Below are 18,592 nucleotides of genomic sequence, written 5' to 3'. Positions count from 1 at the left end.
AGGAGCAGCCAATTAAACTCAATTTTTGGCTTAGGTAGTATGGCTTTACAGGGAAAGGAGCTAAAACAGTCTGATAAATCTGATAAATAATTGTTATTGTAAATTGTGGGTTATTCACAGCTACTCTGCTAATGCCATTCTTCCAGAGTTGCTTCATCCGGTGTTTTGATAATGGTGTTAGAGAGCACTGTCCTACTCCCATAGGTGTTAGATTCAAGAAGAAAAACATGGGGCTGGAATGTCATAATAGGTCCACTCTTAGTAAACAGCTTTCGAAGGAGTCTGCAATCCTCATTAAACGAATGCATCTGTTCACTCTCTCACAAGACCAATTAATGCTGGATCTTGCAGTTTCAGTACCATACTGTTGTGAGACTGCTGTGGTCACTTTATTGTAATTGCTGTAGTCTGTCCTGGGCAGGCTTTTTGGTTAATAATTAATGGATGCCTGGTTAAATGGCAAATAGATCAAACTATTTTTCAGCATTTTTGTACTCTAACTTAGCACTCAAAGTGTTTTTAGTACATATTCAACCATTCACACATACACTATTCAGAGGAGCACTCGTCACACAGTTACTGCAGATGTTTCAGCTGCACATCCAGGTCCTAGTCTACCACACCCCAAAGGTGCTTTGTTAGATTGAGATCTGGTATCTGTGGAAACCATTTGAGTACAGTGAATTCATTGTCAGGTAACCAAGCCTAGCTCAGATATGAGCAATAGAGAGCTAACTGAAACCATACTGGTGTGAATTAACAAGGTCTGCGTCAGGTTGCAAGGAACCAGGTCACTGATGAGAAGAGGGCTATTTGAACACGAAGGCATATGTGGGAGAACAGGGCACTGTTGGAATGCTACTACCAAGTAACTCCAGCGGAAGGGGTTACACAGGGAGGATGTGGGACCTATGAAATACCCAGCATCTAGACTGACAGCAAAAACAATTAGTAGCTCAGTGTTTCAACACTTGGATGAAACAGCTGCTATCACAACTGGAGATCAATGAGGTATAACACAAATACTGCGACAAGTGGGAGCTGGGATTGGGTACCAAGCCCTAAGTATGACTGAAGGTGCGCTGATTGCCAGAGCAGCTGACCTGAGAGATAGGATCGTGGCAAAGGTGGAAACCTGGTCCCTCCATGGCCAATTACCAAGACTATGTGAAGTACCCTCTGAAAGTCTACTAGAAGATGTGGATGCAGCATTACAGAAGATCCCTACTGCAACCATCACCGAGACTACACCATGGCAGCAGTGAACCAGAGGTGCTTGGCTATCAGATGAACAGCCACAAGTAGCAGTGTCCTCCATGGAGAAGGAAACTAGTGGCCAAAATCAAGGTAGCTCAGAGGGAAGTTAGCCAACTTTTGGAGTTGCATAAAAGGTACAATGAAGAAAGGGGTGCCTAAGAAGTACAGACACCTGCCCATACCTGAAACTTTGGAAACTGCCAAGCAAAGACTCACAGCCTTGACCAGCTGCTTAAACAGGTATACCAGAGAGATAGAGGCCAGGAGAATAAACCAGCTGTACTACACTGAACCATCCAAGATATACTGTCGGTGGCAGGGGAACAATATGAGAACAGCTCCTCCAAGGATGGACACAGCGCAATCCTGGAAGAGCATATGGGAGAAGTAAGAAACCCATAATGGTGATGCGAAGTGGTTAGTGGATCTAAGAGCGCACCACAGCAACCTCCCTGAACAGGGTCCAGTATCCATCACAGTGGCCAGCTGCCAGCATTCCATGAGCATCTGGCAGCACAAACGAACCAGCTGCTAGTAGACAAGAGACACCCAGAATGGCTAATTGAAGGTTGGACTTTCCTGATCCTCAAGGGTGCCCAGAAGGGACTGGTCCCATCCAAGTACCAGCCAATAACCTGCCTCAATACCACATGGAAGTTCCTGTCAGGCATCACTCAGGAACAACCTCTGAGATATATATGCAAATCATGGGGAAGTGAGATGTTTTGATATGTTTTTATACAAGATCTATACTGTGGGTAGGGGAAGATAACCTGCAATGTTACAGGAATGTGGGGAGTTGAGATAGTTTTAAAATGTCTTATGTGTGTACACTGGTCTTATTCTGGCAAATAGTTGTATTTAAAAATGACACTCTATGGAATAACTTCAAAACTTCTCCCCTGGTATTAACACTTAAAGCCCTTTAACACAAAGGATTTGTCACTGTGAGCATTTCACGCCATCTTCTGAGCAGATTGAGTTTTCATTTTCCAGTTAAACTGCTGACTTCATGAGAGGCTTTAACTGAAATGGGTTATTTTCATTTAGGCTAATTTTGTGGAACAAGATGATTCAACCTGCATTTCATTACCTCGCACAAGCAATCACAGCAAGGAAAGGTGAAAGGAAGCATGCTCGAGCTGGCAGCGACAATCTGAAGTCAGCTCTTAATAAGTACCAGCTGCCTGGCTCTAATAGAGAATTCCTCCCAGCTCGAGCTGATGAATGAAGTCGTGTAATGTAATATAGGTGTCATGTGGAGACATCAAAGTCGGTGAGTTGTGGACCAACTGCTGGCAGTAGGCTATGGGGTGCTGATGCTTTTTCATTAAGCCAAGGCTGGCAAAAGATGGTGTAAGTATATACGGTCCAAACATCTATATATTGAAAGACCTCTGTCCTATTGTTGATGTAACTTTCTTTGACCAAGAATATAGCATTGTGAAACTTGAATTTAAGTTAGACTTCATGGTTGTTTTGACAAATATAGCAGCAGGCTTGTAGATAAGTCAAACGCTGAGGGTACAAAACTTACAGGGCAAGACATTCTTCTCAAATTATGCTTAAGGTCAGTGTCGTATTTGTCAATTTATGACCGCATTCCCGCATGAATTCCTCCAAGGGTGGTCAGATTTCCTGGATATGATGGTTTGCCTCTCTCTTTGACTTCTCAGTAGAATAATTTCCCATTAGTTTGTGTAATACAGTCAATCTAATTTGTTTTCACTTTTATCTCAGGGGATACTTGGATCCACAAGTTTAATGTTCCTTTCTTTACAAAACCATCCCATTTCTCTGGACTGTGTTTGGGTTTGTGTGTTTCCTCCCAGTCAAACGAACCAACCTAACACAACTATTACCTTATAACTTGCATTCTCTTCATGACACATTACAATAAACTGTAAATTGTGGTGGATCTTGAGTGAGACAAGCTGCTACATCACTGACCTTGTGTTTTTATTTTTACCCAACCTGAATCTGGTAATCTTAAAACTTAACATCATTAGCCATACACTTATTTTAAAGTACTGCTTAAACTGTAGATCAATGTTTCATATTAAATAAAAAGAAAGGCAACTGCTTTAAACTGCATAACTGTGTATGCTGTAGAACTAATGGGAGAATGAGAGATTTGTATTTATTTGCCGTTGTTGTTGTTGATAGTATTCGACAGAAGAGGTCAGTATTAAGGCAGAAATTTGATGCAGGTGCCTAAAAAAAGTAAAATCAAATTGTAATTATAAAATCTTATTAGTGAGCGATGGACTGCCCCAAATTCTTGTTTTATAGGATTTTCTCCATCTCCTGATGTTTCTGGGGTATTTATTTCTCATAGGCCCAGAAAGTCCAAAATAAGCTATTTCACTCACACACACAGTGCACTAGTCGACGAGTTTCTCCTTCTTGCTCTACTTCGTCAGTTTCTTCAAATATCTCAAAGGAGCTGGCCAATTTCCCAGTTCCCACAGTTAGCCATTTCTTAAATGGATGCCAGCCAACTGACCCAATAATAATCATCCCAGCAGGCTCTTGACAACAGTATGGGGAAGACCTGCTCCAGAGTGATCAACTCTCTATGCATTGATCCTGCTAGCTCTTTTTTTTTTTTTTGCCCCTTAGCCGACTGCACCTAATCTCTGAAGGGTGTTTACATCGCTGTGCTGACATTTCAGGGGAATATCAAATGTCCCACTCAAGCAAAATTTTGGCAATTAGGAGAAAATATTGTTCTGTAGGATGTGGGTTTTCAACTAAGAGTCTTGAATACAGAGAAAACAATTTTAATAGCCTTCCTGTGGAGAGGAAACACTTTGACAGATGTTTGCACAGATGCCCACACAACTAAAACGTTTTCACTCAGTGCGAACGTGTGTGTGTTTGTGTGTGTCTGTGTGCAAAAGCTAATGTATGAGAGTAGTATACTACTCTAATTAAACTAATACTTTATCTTCATTTTGAAGTATCTCTCTGGTAACTATTCTTATTTGCACTGTCATTTTATGCTACTGAGGCTAATAAGAAATTGTGGCTATATAAAGGGGAAAACAGTATTTGGCTATTGTAGTAAATGGGCAATTTGACTAATTCTGTCTGTTGCAAGACCCTCCTAAAGGATAGAAATGAACCAAAAGTGACATTCCCACACTGCCCCATGAACAGTGTAGAATGGTTTTCTATTTTTATTTGTGTGTAAGCTTGAAAAACTTTAAAAGTAGCACAAAGCACAAAGATTGCAAATACTTTTTTTTTTTTTAAAGCTGAGTTTCTATGAAAGCATCTCTCTGTGACTTGTCTTCTCAAAATGTTATTGCCAGCAGCTGATATTATCTTCCTCCAACACTTTGACATCCCACTCTTTGATTTCCATCCTGGCAGGTATCCAGACACAGACAGCTGGAGTACAGATGTAGCACCCTTGAACAACCCCCAGAGTGCAGTGTGTCTGGTGGCAATGGACAGATATCTGTATGCCATTGGAGGACATGATGGCATTACTTTCACAAGTACTGTAGAGAGGTACTTTAGCACAAGTGCAAACTAAAGGTCAATATCTTACAAAATGAACTGTCATTCCACTTTGTGCAGACTGTAAACAAATGAGACTGTTTTAAAGAGCTCTCACTGAAATGAAAGGTCTCTCTTTAGAGTTTGCAAATAAAATAAAAATGTATCTTCCATTCCTAACACAGTCTTCTAATGTGTTTAGTTTACTGTCCATGTATGAAACTTGTTTGTGCTATCATTACATAGCACTGAGACAGCACTTTTAAGGATTTTTAACGATATTCTCTTAACTATGGATTCTGGCAGCCCTGCTGCCCTTTTACTGTTGGACTTGTCAGCAGCTTTTGACACGGTTGACCACGACATCCTGTTATCACGGCTAGAATCGCATGCTGGCCTAAAAGGATCTGCCCTTCAGTGGTTTCGCTCCTACTTGACAGAAAGGTTCTTTTATGTCAATATGGGCCCCCACAACTCCAAATTAGCTCCTCTTAAATACGGTGTTCCTCAAGGCTCTATTTTGGGTCCCGCCCTCTTCGCACTCTATTTGCTGCCATTGGGCTCCATCTTCTCGCGGTACAGCATTTCATTTCATTGCTTTGCGGATGATCTACAGATTTATCTACCTTTAAAATCAGGATCAGATCAACCGCAGCTCTTATTACGCTGCCTTGACGACGTTAAACAGTGGTTATCATTAAATTTTTTACAGCTAAATGAAAACAAAACTGAGGTTGTCATTTTTGGCAATTTCAATCATATCGACAGCACGTTGGGTACCCTCTCCTCGTATTGTAAAACACATGTAAAAAACCTCGGAGTTTACATTGATGGTTCTTTTAAATTGAATAAGCAGGTGAGTGCAGTAGTTCAGTCCTGTTTTTTTCAGCTAAGACAGCTAGCCAGGATAAAGCCATACCTTCCGGCTGACGTCTTCGAGCGTATCATCCACCTTTTTCTTACTTGCAGATTGGACTACTGCAATTCATTGTATTATGGCCTAGATCATGCCACCATCCATCGCCTTCAGATGGTTCAAAATGCTGCTGCTCGCCTGCTAACCGGTACCAAACGGAGAGAGCATATAACCCCAATTTTAGCCTCTTTACACTGGCTCCCTGTCCCCTACAGGATCCAATTTAAACTCTTACTTTTTGTTTTTAAGTCACTCAACGCCCGAGCCCCCCCCTACTTGTCAGAGCTCCTCTCTGCCTATGCTCCAGGAAAACCCACGAGATCTAGTTCAAAACTATTGTTGTCCATTCCACGGACTAACCTCAAATCTCGTGGTGATAGATCCTTTTCTGTGGCAGGTCCCAGACTTTGGAATAGTCTCCCCTTTAATATTAGATCTGCTCAAACTCTTGAGCAATTTAAATCTTTACTAAAGACACACTTTTACGCTCTGGCTTTTAACACATTATGACCCAAGCATTTTGGATTTATCTGAATTAGTTAGTATTGTTTCAATTCTTCTATTTTATTGTTTCTATTGTTATTATTGTATTACACTGTAGTTTTTAATTTTATTGTTATTGTTAAGCACTTTGTGCAGCATCGGCTGTTGGAAATGTGCTATATAAATAAATCTGACCTTGACCTTGACCTTGCTATGAAAAAAAAATCTATAAATGTAGCTAAAACTAATCTAATCATTTTCTTATTTACCTGACATTTCACATTAATTTGATGACAAGCTGAAGAGGCTGACTCAGAGGAAGGAACAAAGAATTCAAGCTGCACAAAAATATCAATGACAGACAGATCACTTGCTAAAATGATAACCTTTGTTTCGTTGTTATAAATATGATCCAAAAATGAACAAATGGACCAAGCAGGTACCGGTGCTGACAAGAAGAACCAGAGCTGTGGCTGCTGTGCTGGAAGGTAACCTGTATATAATGGGAGGGAGTGATGGTGAAAGGACTCAGGTGTGCGATGCTATTGAAAAAGACTATCTTTGTCCTAAACCTCACAGATACTGATTACATCAACAGGATAAAAGGCTGAAATCGAATATTATGCCTAACTTCAATAAGGAAAATCTGTAATCACTCACCTGCATTCATCCCTGGCTGTTTGGCTAGTAGTCGATTCTTTACGTCACTTCCACTCACCCACATTCTCAAACTCAATACTGACATCATTACTGTAGTCCAATCATCTTCTTACGTGCCTCGTTTGAGCCAATCTGCTTACATTAAATCTCAGTACTCCTCTGTTAGTCTCCCTTTTAGATTCTGATTCATGCAGCTCACTTCCTCCCCACCTCAGTCAGAGCCTCCAGCTTCATCTTCACCAGCATCCAAACCCTGGAGTCACTTAAGTCCTTGATGATGGTTATCAGACTCTAATTGGCTAATAGATTTTCCTGTCTAATAATTTTTCTAACACAATAAATCATGTTCAATTCTCCCACATGATTTCTCCTTGTTGAATTAACAATTATTCACTATGAATTAATGTGAGCTAATCATAATAATAATAAAAAAATGTCTTTCATAAGACAGACTTTTTTTTCACCCACCGTGCTAACCTGCAACCATCCACATTTGGGCAGTTGGAAGCAACAAATACCCAGCATTTTGCTTTGCTTTTATATGAAGATTTTTTTTTAAACTAAAAGAATAATAAATAAATAAATAAATAAATAAATAAATAAATAAAAGCTGAAAAATAGTATGTGTTAATATAGGAAAGCTATACTCACAAAAAATATTTTGTGCCCTGTTTGTGACCCGACCTCTTTCTACCCTCAAAAACTGAACTTGCCTGCTTTTGGACATAGGAGAATTTAAGAAACACTTATTGTGTATCTTGACCCCTTTAATTCCATGTATCCCACATTACCACAAGACACACACATGCATACACACTTACAGGCAACCGCTTCAACCTTGCCAAAGATAAACACGGGTCACTTGTTCCTAACTATTTTTGTCTGTGAGAAGTGCACATCGGTGCAATTCCCACAACCATTTTTTGGTTCCCATCAAGTTCTTGGACACAATCTTGGCTTGGAATATCCAACATGTTTTTTTTTACAAACTGAAAAATGTACGTATATTACAGGAAACACTTTTAGCTTATTGTGTAGAGTAGATTAGTAAAGCCTGTGTTATAGGTCTTAAACCCAGGGCTTAGTGTTTCTCTGCGGGTTCAACACTTGTTTTTAAGATTGCCTCTTTTTGCATATTAGTGCAGTTCACATTTTCCTTTGGCATTTATTATTTCCCCTGTCTGCAGTCTAGTTCATCTTCTTGGTTATGTAATATTTAGTTATCCCTTTCTATTTCCCCTGTCTTCCCCTGTGTTCCCATGCCTTCTGTCAAGTCTTTGTCTGTTAATGATGCCATGTTTAGTTACTTCCTGTTTTATTTTGCTAGTATCTTGTCTCTTGTGCACTCTGTTTGGCTTTGCTTTCTTTGTTTTGTGTTCCCAACAAGTGTCAGCTGTGTTCCCTGGTGTGTCCTGTCTCTCTAATTACTTGGTGTGTATTTATTGTCTGAGTCTCCCTCTGTTGTTTGTTTGTATCCTTCCCTCATGGCAGTTTGTTTACCTCCTCCAAGGGTCCTCATTTATTTTTCCTTATGTGCTGCTCTGCATTTCTTTTGGTTTTTTTTCTTAAGTTCCAGCAATAAAACTGAGTTTTTGAGTTAATTTCTGCCTCCTGGATCCTGCATCTAGGTCCACACTCTGCCTGCCACACAGTCGTTCCCATGACAACCTGGGCATTTTTCTACATAAACACTCCCAACCTGTAGTGCTACACACATGGTGTATATGGTTGTGCATTAAATAGTATACATGGCCTCCCCTCACTTGTGCTATCTTCTAAATGTTCCCCAGTGTAGCGGTACAACCCTGCAGATGGAACCTGGTCGATATGCGCGCACATGCTGAGTCACAGAGAGAGCGCTGGTTGTGCTGTGTACCTGAGACACCTCTACATGGCCGGGGGCAAAGATGAGCTCAAGCTGGAGCTCCATGCAGCTGCAAAGGTTCAATTGTGACACCATGAGGTTGATGCCTGTGAAACACATGAGGAGTGAGAGGGTAGATCGGTACAACAGACATAAACTGTTCTCTCTAAAAAAAAAACTTCTGGCCATATTTGCATACGAATGATAAAAATGGAAAATATGGAGCGAGGAAATATGAGTGACATGAATGAGAGAGGACCACATGATTTTTCTTTTGTTTTATTGTTTAATAATTTACACTGCAATAAAGGGTTCTTACTGAAAACATTTTCTAGCATGCTTTCACTGGATTGTGATGGTGCTGATGATTAAAATGAATTCATTATAAAGTTAGAGGACCCAAATGTAGGATGCTAGACGAGTAAGAAAGTTTAAAAAAAAAGTATAAAATTGAGTAAGAGAGCATGAGTGAAGCTAATCAGGGCAGGGAATGCAAACATACAAAATTGAAACAAGACAAATGCACAACAAAACAAGGAGATTCAGGAGACATTGGGGAAAGAACGGTCAGGGTTTGAAAAAATAAATCAGGAATCAAAACTAAACAAATCCAGCACTGATAACAGTATAATGTTTTCAGTGCTCACCATCTCCGTTTCATATATTGGCATACCAGCTTTTGGCAGCTAAACAAAACACTAAGTGTCACTTAGCAGTTATGCGTCACAAACTTAGTTTGGCTGGATGATGGCATTTTCACACTATGGGCATAAAAGTATCTATCAAATTTGAGCCAAACCAACTATATTCTAAAATATTTGACTGAACATATTTGAGTGAAACATCTGTCATTGTACTCTGGTACAATGTGAAAAGTCTACACAGATTTATTTTACAAATGTAAAGCAGCACACTCGCAGGTCACTTTGTTAGGCACACATTTTCAACTGCTGAGTAACATAAATTCTGTTCGGCCAATCAGAGGTTTGGGGGAAGTGTTAGAATGATTGGAGGTGATTTAAGTGACCTTAAAGTGGCCAAGATTCGCTTTGCATTCACTTAGTGGCTTTTGAGCCACATGAGCTCAAGAAACACTGAGGTGCCAAAGTCTGAGTATTTCCCTCCATATCTTACAACACTACCACTGCTGATCCACTGGGATTTTCCCACACAAACATCTCTAGGGTTTACAGAGAGTAGCCTGAAAAAGAGAAAATATCCAGTGAGTGGCAGTTCTCTGAGTGCAAATGCCTAATTGTTCCCAGAGGGAGAATGGCCAAACTGCCTCCAGCTGACAGGAAGGAAGCAATAAGTCAACAAACCACTTTTTAAAATGAAAATATGCAAAGTAATAAATATGATAGCCTTATAAATAAATATATAGAAAACCATTTTTTTCTGGCACACTTTGGATCCCTTAGTACCACCTGAGCAATATTTAAACATCATAGCCTGCCTAACTATTGTTACTGACCATGTCTATCTCTTTATGACCACAGTGTACCCATCTTCTGATGGCTGCTTCTAGCAGGATAACGCACTATGTCACAAAACTCAAATTATTTCAAACTGCCTTCTTCAACATGACAACGATTCACAATTGATTTCACAATGATTTCACAACTGGCCTCCACAGTCACCAGATCTCAGTCCAACAGAGCACTTTTTGGGATGTGGTGGAACAGATTTGTAGTGCAGCTGACACATCTGCAGCAACTACGTGATGCTGTTATGTCAACATGGACGAAGATATCTGAGTAATGTTTCCAACACCTTGTGGAATCTATGCCACAAAAACCTGAAGCAGTTCTAAACGCAAAAGAAAGACTAATCCAGAAGTGTAATGTAAGTGTAAATAAATGCTAAATCTTTCCAGTAACTGTTGAGATTATTTACTTTTGATGAGAATGGCACCTTAATGACACAATTTCAAACATTGGACTTTGAGTTTCAGAAAGTTTTTTCTACTCTTGACTCTGTATGATATCAGTGAGATCAGATGTCCATAAACAGTCACGCTGGTCTGGTTTTGACAGCAATCCTACCGACATCTTGTTTAAACCTTCTGTATGTGACAGGTAATCATTTGGGAGAAAGTTTGCATGAAAGGGGTGGACTTAAAGAGATAGAGAATAAAATGGCTTGTTTCCCACAGTGGAAACAAGGCGCAGTATAAGATAAATGAGGATACTTCAAGAAAACACTTGGAATAGTTTTCAGCACTGAAACAAAGACTTGGTTCTTCGTAACATAATCTGAAATCCTGGGATCAACAAAGTATATATATGTCTTTCTCTATCTTACTTGTGTATTTTCAGATATCTCTTGTAGTCTTCAGTGGTGCACTGCTGGCTGTAGGAGGATCTGATGGTTTCACCCATCTGAAAACAACAGCAGTTTACAGCCATGAAAACAACACATGGAGGTAAGAGGAGAACTGAATTTGTGACAAAACTAATACAAAATGATTGCTACAAGCATCAAATGATGCCATAAGCCCTGACATAATTTTGTTTTGATTCCCTGTTAATTACATTTGCAGGAAACATGAAAGCCATAATGTAAACAAGCTATGAACTGAATCACTATTCAATGACATCAATTAGTAGTAGAGAGCTATAAAGAGGAAATGTATTTACATTTAAACATCATGAAGGGCACAGCAGGCCACGAATGCATTAGCATAAAACATTAAATATGTTGTATAAGATATATTGATACAATACATTATATTAATATTTTCCCGGAGGATTATTGTTTACACTTTGTTGGTAATATGGGAGAAGGATTAACTAATCAAAATAATTTTATGTTTAACTGGATTGTTCGAATCATTTATGTTTAGTAAATGTAATTACACTGGATGTGGCAGGTTCAGATAATGGTGTTAAAGGGAAAAATACAGACTCTTACTTTGGTAAAAATCAAGACACAAAAAAGAGATGTCTCTTCCAAAATTAGTTAAAATTCAATGTAACATTACATCGATTAATGTTAAAGAAAGTGTATGCAGGATGAAAATATTATAAGCGAGACAAATATATAGTCTCTTTGTGATTCATGCACTGTGCTCATGTATGGCTCCTATATATTATATATGCCTTCAGGCTGCAAGCTGAATCTGGGTGCTTCACTGTCTGAGCATGTTTCCCTTTCCATCTGTTTTTAGACACTTTGGAAGCATGAAGAGTAAGCATCCAGGTGGGAGAGTGGCTGCGCTGTGCTGAGACTCAACAATACTCATATTATATGAGCAGGACAGAAGTGTTAGAGAAAAATAGCCTAATGGATAGGCTCAGGGACACATTGCAATATGGTTCAAGTAAAGGCAGTAGAATAAATGAATAATGGAGGAGTTCGCTACAAAATGAGACATAGCTGCATTAGTACATGGTGACAGCTAACTAAAATTAAAGCACATCACATGCTACCCAGTTTTGATCTTTTATGTCTGTTGTCTAGAAATTATAAACAGATGAAACTGTAGAAAGCAGATTTCAAGAATAGGTTAACTTTTGGATTGACAGACTTAAAATGTAGATTTTATACAATTCTGAAAAAGAAAAAGCAATCAAGTAAAAATGAGACAATCACAAAAATGCTCATAATATGAAAAAGTGAATCAGTGTTTCAAGGGATAGCACCATTTAAGATGATTTCATTTTAACTCATGAGCTTGCTAATTAAATATTAATGTGGAGTAACAGGTGTTAGTCATGGATAAATCATAGCTAAGGCACGGATTTGGAGGTAAAAACATAGAAGCGCATATTGTTAGTCTTACAATGAGGCATGGTTCATGTGAAGTGTGTTAAAAGTAACCAATCACAGCTCCTTTCTGAGTTATTTCAATAAGCTGGAGACATCTTTGAAATTTATGTAGACGTTAATCATATCACTGAATTTTTGCAAGTGGCTCAGTCTATTCAAAGTATGCGGGAAATGACTGTAAATGACCCACAGCAGTGACTGTAAATAAAGTGCTTCACCATATTTAATCATTGAGCTTGTGTAAACATCCACTGATAGGAAGGGTAAGTGCCTGCTGCGGTGTAAACCAACAAAATCAGACAAATCAAGTGGAGAAGAAAATCTGTGGGAATCAAGATCCTTAGCGAGACTAGTGAGTGAGTGAGTGAGTGAGTGAGTGAGATCTGACTGCTGGCATGGGAAAGCATAAGAGGCTGTGTGGGCTTTAAAACGATGACGCTCAGAGCTCTTTCCCCTGGAGAATAATGGGCTGAAATGTGGAGAGGCTCAGCACAAGGAACGCACACAGAGTAGCGCGGCTTTTCCACAGACACACAGGAACCAGCGGTGTCTCCCCAGTCGTGCCACTGTGCACACAGAATGAATATTTTCTTCAATGTGAGGGGGACAGTTGTGAGGCAAATAGCAGAGGACAGAGCAGCTGTTGCAGGTATGGTTTAACAGAAATACATATATACATTTATGTATGTAATTTTTCCCTGTGTGTTGTAGGAAGATATTGCAAGTGTAACTTGCCAAGACTCTACACGTGCTGTGTATATGCTCCATAAAATGTTGCTGGATATTGATAATTATAAGGATCAACAAATAACTTAATAATTTTGGGGACTGTTGTGATGTTTTGGTCTTTTCCTGACCAGTATGCAGCTAAGAGTAAAGCTCCCCCCACATGCAATTTATTGTGTGGTAGTGGAAATATAATAGTAGAAGAATAGTTGCACTTTAATGCACTTTTTTTCTCCAAACAAACGTGTTTGGATATATAGGTACATCTGTCACTACCCATTAAATACCACTTCTTAAAAATAAATAAATAAGAGCCAGTCTTTTGCCTTGACATAACTTTGAAAGAATTCTGCGCTGTCATGATTTGGGGTGGGAATAACCGTGACAGCGCAGAACTGCAGAATCTATTATTAGGTGTGTTTTTTTTTTCATTTCACTAAAAGCTCTTTTTAAATTAGAAATTTCCTGTCAGCATTAAACGCTTCAGTTTCCTCGGCAGACGACGAATTATTCCAAGGTTGTCCGGTAGGTGGCGAGGCACCGGTGGTGACTTCAGGTTAGGAAATCAGCGCCCCTCACCCGCTGTGTCCTGGGAAGCAAGGATGAGGATGATGATGTTGTCCGGACAGCGTGGAAACCCGGTGGACAGCGCGCTTACTTGATGTGTTACTTCATATGCGTAAGCAGACGTTACATGGCAGGAGTCAACAGCGAAGAGAAGCTGTACTTTGAGTGATTCCGAGGGCAAGGGTTGTTATATAACAGCAGCTGACAACGGTTACAGGGGACTGCGAGCTAATTAAAAAGACGAGCGCAAGTTTATCGTTAACTTAACGTCCGTCCTCCTTCCGCCACGAAATGTAGTTCGGCAACAGTGGCAAACAAAGTTGTTGCTAAGCGACAAGGAAGTCAGTCGGTTGTTTTTTGTTTGTTTTTTTTCGCCCATGAATATTTACGTTTAATGTCAGGTGTGCCATAATCGCGTACATGTGATAATGATAATGGCAGGAAGTTAGCAAGTCAGGCTTCGCGCTTTGCCGTCAGGAGACCCTTCTTTGGGTTGATGGGATTTAACTAAACCCCCAAAGCTCACTGTTGGATCCCTTTTCTTCCCACCTCTGATCACAGGAGCTAACTTCCACCCCACAACTCTTGCAATTGTCACTTTCCAGTGATGACATAGCTTTCGCGGGTACTCGTTGTTGGGAAGCATCCTGTGTCGCACACGCAGTGCAGTATGGAGAGCGAATGGAGATTATCTAAATCAAACCTAAGTTTACGATGCTGGGACCTCGGCCAGAAACGGGAGCACAGCCAGGTAAACGAAGTTAACAGGAAATCACAGGGTACAGATGCACCTATGTGTTTTAACGCGTATTAGTTCAGCGAATATCATCAAGTTTATTGTAAAGCTTTGGTGGCAGATGCTGTACCGTGAAGTAAGATTATTATTATTTTCTCTGTTATTTATATTGTGTTGCCATAACATCTGTGGTGGACGTAAATGCAGATGTTTTGGTTGTCATGAAAATATCATGACTGCATTTCTGCGTTATGTATGTCTGTATTAATTGTATCTGTATTAAAGCTGAACCCTTGGTAATTGCAGTGAGGATGGGCTGATTCGCTGTGGTGGAGAGCATCTTTCTGCCATTGTTCATCACTGCAAATCAATACAGTTATCAGCTTTATATTGATGCTCAGTGGGCTCTTCCAGGATTCCATTACCTTCATTCATAGGGGCCACTGAATGCCTTGATTGAGTGAGAAAATAATGTGAGTTTGCTTTAGAATAGCATCATCAGCTGGGGAAATCTTGGTGTCCTGCCTCTCTGTGGAGGTTAAAAACGTTTGAAGAGTCAATTCCGATGGCTCAATCATCCAACACCTTAATAAGTAACCCGCCCCCATTTTTCCACTAATTAAAAGTTTTGTTGTCACTAACAAACTTTTTTCAAATGTGGAATTTTGATAAATATGTTTCACAGATGATGGTTTTAATCACAGATTTCCTTTTTTTTGCTTGCAGACTGTGCTGAGCATTATGTCTAGATATTGGTCTCTGCATTGAAATCTGAAAGGCAGTTAGTCTCATCTGACCTTTTGAAATACATAATTCTGAAGAAGACGATTGCAGATTTTTACAGCCATTGTAAGTCGAATTTGATTCTTTTTAGTCTTCTTCTCGCCCTGGTTCCCGTTATTTATTTAAAGACGAGTTTTATGCCTTCCCTGCACATGCTTTTCCTCGCTCCATCTGCTCTCTTTGGTCTGAATCCACGACATTCGCTCCATTAAAATGAGACACTCTCTTACCGCAAGCGACTCTTTTTCCCTTTTATTGTGGTCACTTTGCCTCCTCCATTAAGTGAGTTCTCAGAGGTCACAGGCTCTGTATTTTTTTTTCTTTTATACTGTATGGGGACGTGCTAATTTTACTTGCACAGCTGAATGTACAGTTCTCTGTCTCTTTTATCTTGTCATGTAGTTCTTCTTAACTTCTGATGTCTCCTAAAGTAAAGAACACATTGAGAGTACTATATTCTTTATTCTTCTGCATTCACCTCCTTTTGTTTCTGGTTTTGGCTTTCTTTCCTCTCCACCGTACTCGCGGTCATAACCTATCTCTCTTTTCTCTGTCTGCCCTTCTGGGGGACTGTGCCTTCACTGTTAATAAGGGAGATCATGTCTCTGGTTGCTATTAGCCCACTCAAGATTGCCCACACCGTAGTATGAAAACCACAGACACACACTTAGCTCTGTATTACCCACTTATTTTCCCTCTGTAGACAGTTTAGCAATAAACCAAAGGCACATCAACAGAAAGTCTAGGTTTATCTTTTAGCTGGAAATGTAAAAAAATGTCATGGAAGTGCAGACACGGATGCCCATCTTGTTCAACCAGACAGATGAAGCTTTGGTATATTGTACCTACACTGTATGTATTTAAGAACGGTCTTTGTCCTGTTTCTGAAATGACCTTCCATCTGTTTGTTTTGCTTCATGGGCAGAAAAAAATGTGCTAACAGCATCTTGACAAGGGAATCCCTCCTCACTATTGCAAAGATTAAAATGTACACTAGGGTGCCTTTAATAAACACATGCAGATAGTAGCTGATTAACCCACTTGCTGCTTTCCACTTTATGAAAAGATGCAATATAAAAAAGTTAAGCACCATCGAGTGGAGATGTTGGAGAGGGACAACTCGGTAATATCAAACTGTACCCTTGCATAAATGTGTTGGTGTAATCCTGCTCTATGTAAAAACCAGAAAGTTTGAGAGTGCACACTGATCTTTGCGTGTAAGCTGTGAAACAGGCAGTGGATGTGATCGACCTCTTTCAAAAGGTCTTAAGAGGAGAGTTTTTATAAGTGTTGTTTAATCTCTCTTTTCCCTTTTCTCTCTCTCTCGCTCTCGCTCTCATTCATCATTGATGTCCCCCTGTAAGAGCCAGTGATGAACCCTCCACGCCGATCATCGAGTTCCCTCGGTGACAGGTAACTTCCTGAAGAACTTCCCTACATGTGTTACTGTGTGACAAGGTGGAAACGCATGCAATAATTAGCCACAATATTTGAAAAAAAAACAGCTGCTTAATTTTGTGTAAATGCACATTGTTCTTTGAAAATGGTCTTTACCTGTAGTGTGCCTCCACTACTACTGCTCCATAGATTGCCTTATCAAAATGTAATCTGAATTTTCAAGTTGCTCTTTGCATTCCTTGAGTCATTTTGGAGCTTGAAATGAAAGTGTTTGGGCAAAAGCTTTAAGTGTTGAGTTACCAGCTCATGGAGACTTGCTTCATTTGCAGGCTACATTCATAAATTTGATGGGATTTAAATACAGTCAGCCAAACAGAAAACTAGACAATTTATTACATAAAGCACCACCACAACCACAATAACCTTGAGCTCTAGTCCATGACTTGAATTAGCAGAGCAGAAGCCTTGGAGAGAAGTGCTGACTACAGCTTGCATCCACCTGTTAGTTGCCATAAATTAAAGTTTTGTTTTAAAAAGTAAAATAATAAATGACAATAGGTGCAAGAGAAATGAAAAATGAAAAACATTTTACTTCAGCTTATTTATTTGCACCAATCTCATTTAATCTCAGTGTGAGTCATTAGGCTACTGCATAGTGCTGACATTTAAAGCTGCATTAGTTACTTCTAGTTCCTCCTTTTCCTTGAAACATATTGCATGTGGAGCTGGTGAGAGAGAGCTGATGTGAAGTAGTATTAATCAAGGTAATGGCGTCATGTAGTATTACACTAAGTGTAATATACACTTCTCAGCAATTGTTGCAACAAACCATCATCCTTCTGGCTTCATTTCTAATGTCTGGATTTTAACTGTTGACATTCTGGTTGCAGTAGTTTTTAATTTGCCCGTCGTTTTATGTGACCAGGGAAATGTTTATTGGGGATGGACCAATAAGGCCGCAGCTGCAGCAATAATGTATATTGTAAAATGTAAATAGGTTGCATATTCATATGTCGTTCCCTTTCTTTTTGAATAATGCATGTATGCATGTTTGTATGTTTCCTTTAATACAATAATACATAATACAAGATGTTTGTGAAATAAGTCAGTTGCATCAAGTCACATGGTTTAGATTATTATCCATGTCAGGATTTAGGCTTAAAATAGGGTCTGTGTGCCCATTGCAAACCATTTCTGCTTAAGCTGTTTTCTCAGCTGTGTTAGCAGCACAAGAGCTTAATAGCTGGTCAAGAATCTTCATTGTCATTATCAGTGTGCTCAGTGTGTCATCCTCATAAATGCATGTCGTGTTTACTTGGGATTTCATGGAATGGATAATGGGCCTTTTCTGTTTGCTGTGGTTTCCTTTTTGTCCCATGTGAATAAATTGGCATGTGAGCATTACAGTAAAATGTTTGTCATTGTTCCCCCGAGCAACCACCTTTGTGATTGCAGACAAGTGCATTATACAACCATAACTTTCCTCACATATGTTTTAAAACTTTGTAATATGCTTTTTCAATTAGAGCCAGCCTCTAAATTAACAGCGTCACGTACACTTTTGTTGTGTCTGTTCTCAGCTGAATACGTTGTTTTAAAATGTCACCGTTGTACTAGCAGACAGGTTGCTGAGCAGATTCTGCTGTCTTTCTCGTCATGCAGGCCATCCACTGAGACCGTGCAGAAAAACAACAGCAGCAACTCTGGTGTTATTCTGGACATCTCAGCTCTCAAGATGGCCGATGTGGATTCAGGGGTGCCTCCGCTCCCACCTCGTTACCGATTCAGGGACTTGCTGCTGGGGGACCAGACATTTCAGAATGATGACAGGTAGCACGAAAAGCTCTCTTTAAGTTTGTGTGTGTGACATGTGAGAGACTGCCCAGGAATATTGTGGATCTTTTTTGTACAATAACAACAACAG

The 18,592-nt window shown here is 39.7% G+C and overlaps 1 protein-coding gene across 15 annotated transcripts in view; it reads left to right on the top strand.

Moving 5' to 3' along the window:
* Positions 1 to 12,782: 12,782 nt before the first annotated feature.
* The window catches only part of kcnt1b (potassium sodium-activated channel subfamily T member 1b), a 78,062-nt gene continuing 72,252 nt past the window's right edge, over positions 12,783 to 18,592 (top strand). For 2 of the 15 annotated variants that reach the window (XR_013912492.1, XM_080308890.1), the window contains exons 1-3: positions 12,783 to 13,107; positions 16,635 to 16,683; positions 18,331 to 18,498. Coding sequence is in view for 14 of the 15 variants with exons in the window: in XM_080308890.1 (XP_080165016.1) it covers positions 13,038 to 13,107; positions 16,635 to 16,683; positions 18,331 to 18,498 (287 nt within the window). In the remaining variant the exon portion in view is untranslated. Of the gene's footprint in view, positions 13,108 to 13,177; positions 14,503 to 15,213; positions 15,337 to 16,634; positions 16,684 to 18,330; positions 18,499 to 18,592 lie in introns of those variants that run through there. The other 13 variants (XM_080308880.1, XM_026188983.2, XM_080308884.1 and 10 more) reach the window with 12 other exon arrangements.

Source organism: Astatotilapia calliptera, chromosome 12 (assembly GCF_964374335.1).
Source record: "Astatotilapia calliptera chromosome 12, fAstCal68.1, whole genome shotgun sequence".
NCBI lineage: Eukaryota > Metazoa > Chordata > Actinopteri > Cichliformes > Cichlidae > Astatotilapia > Astatotilapia calliptera.
This window is presented reverse-complemented; position numbering and strand designations above follow the sequence as displayed.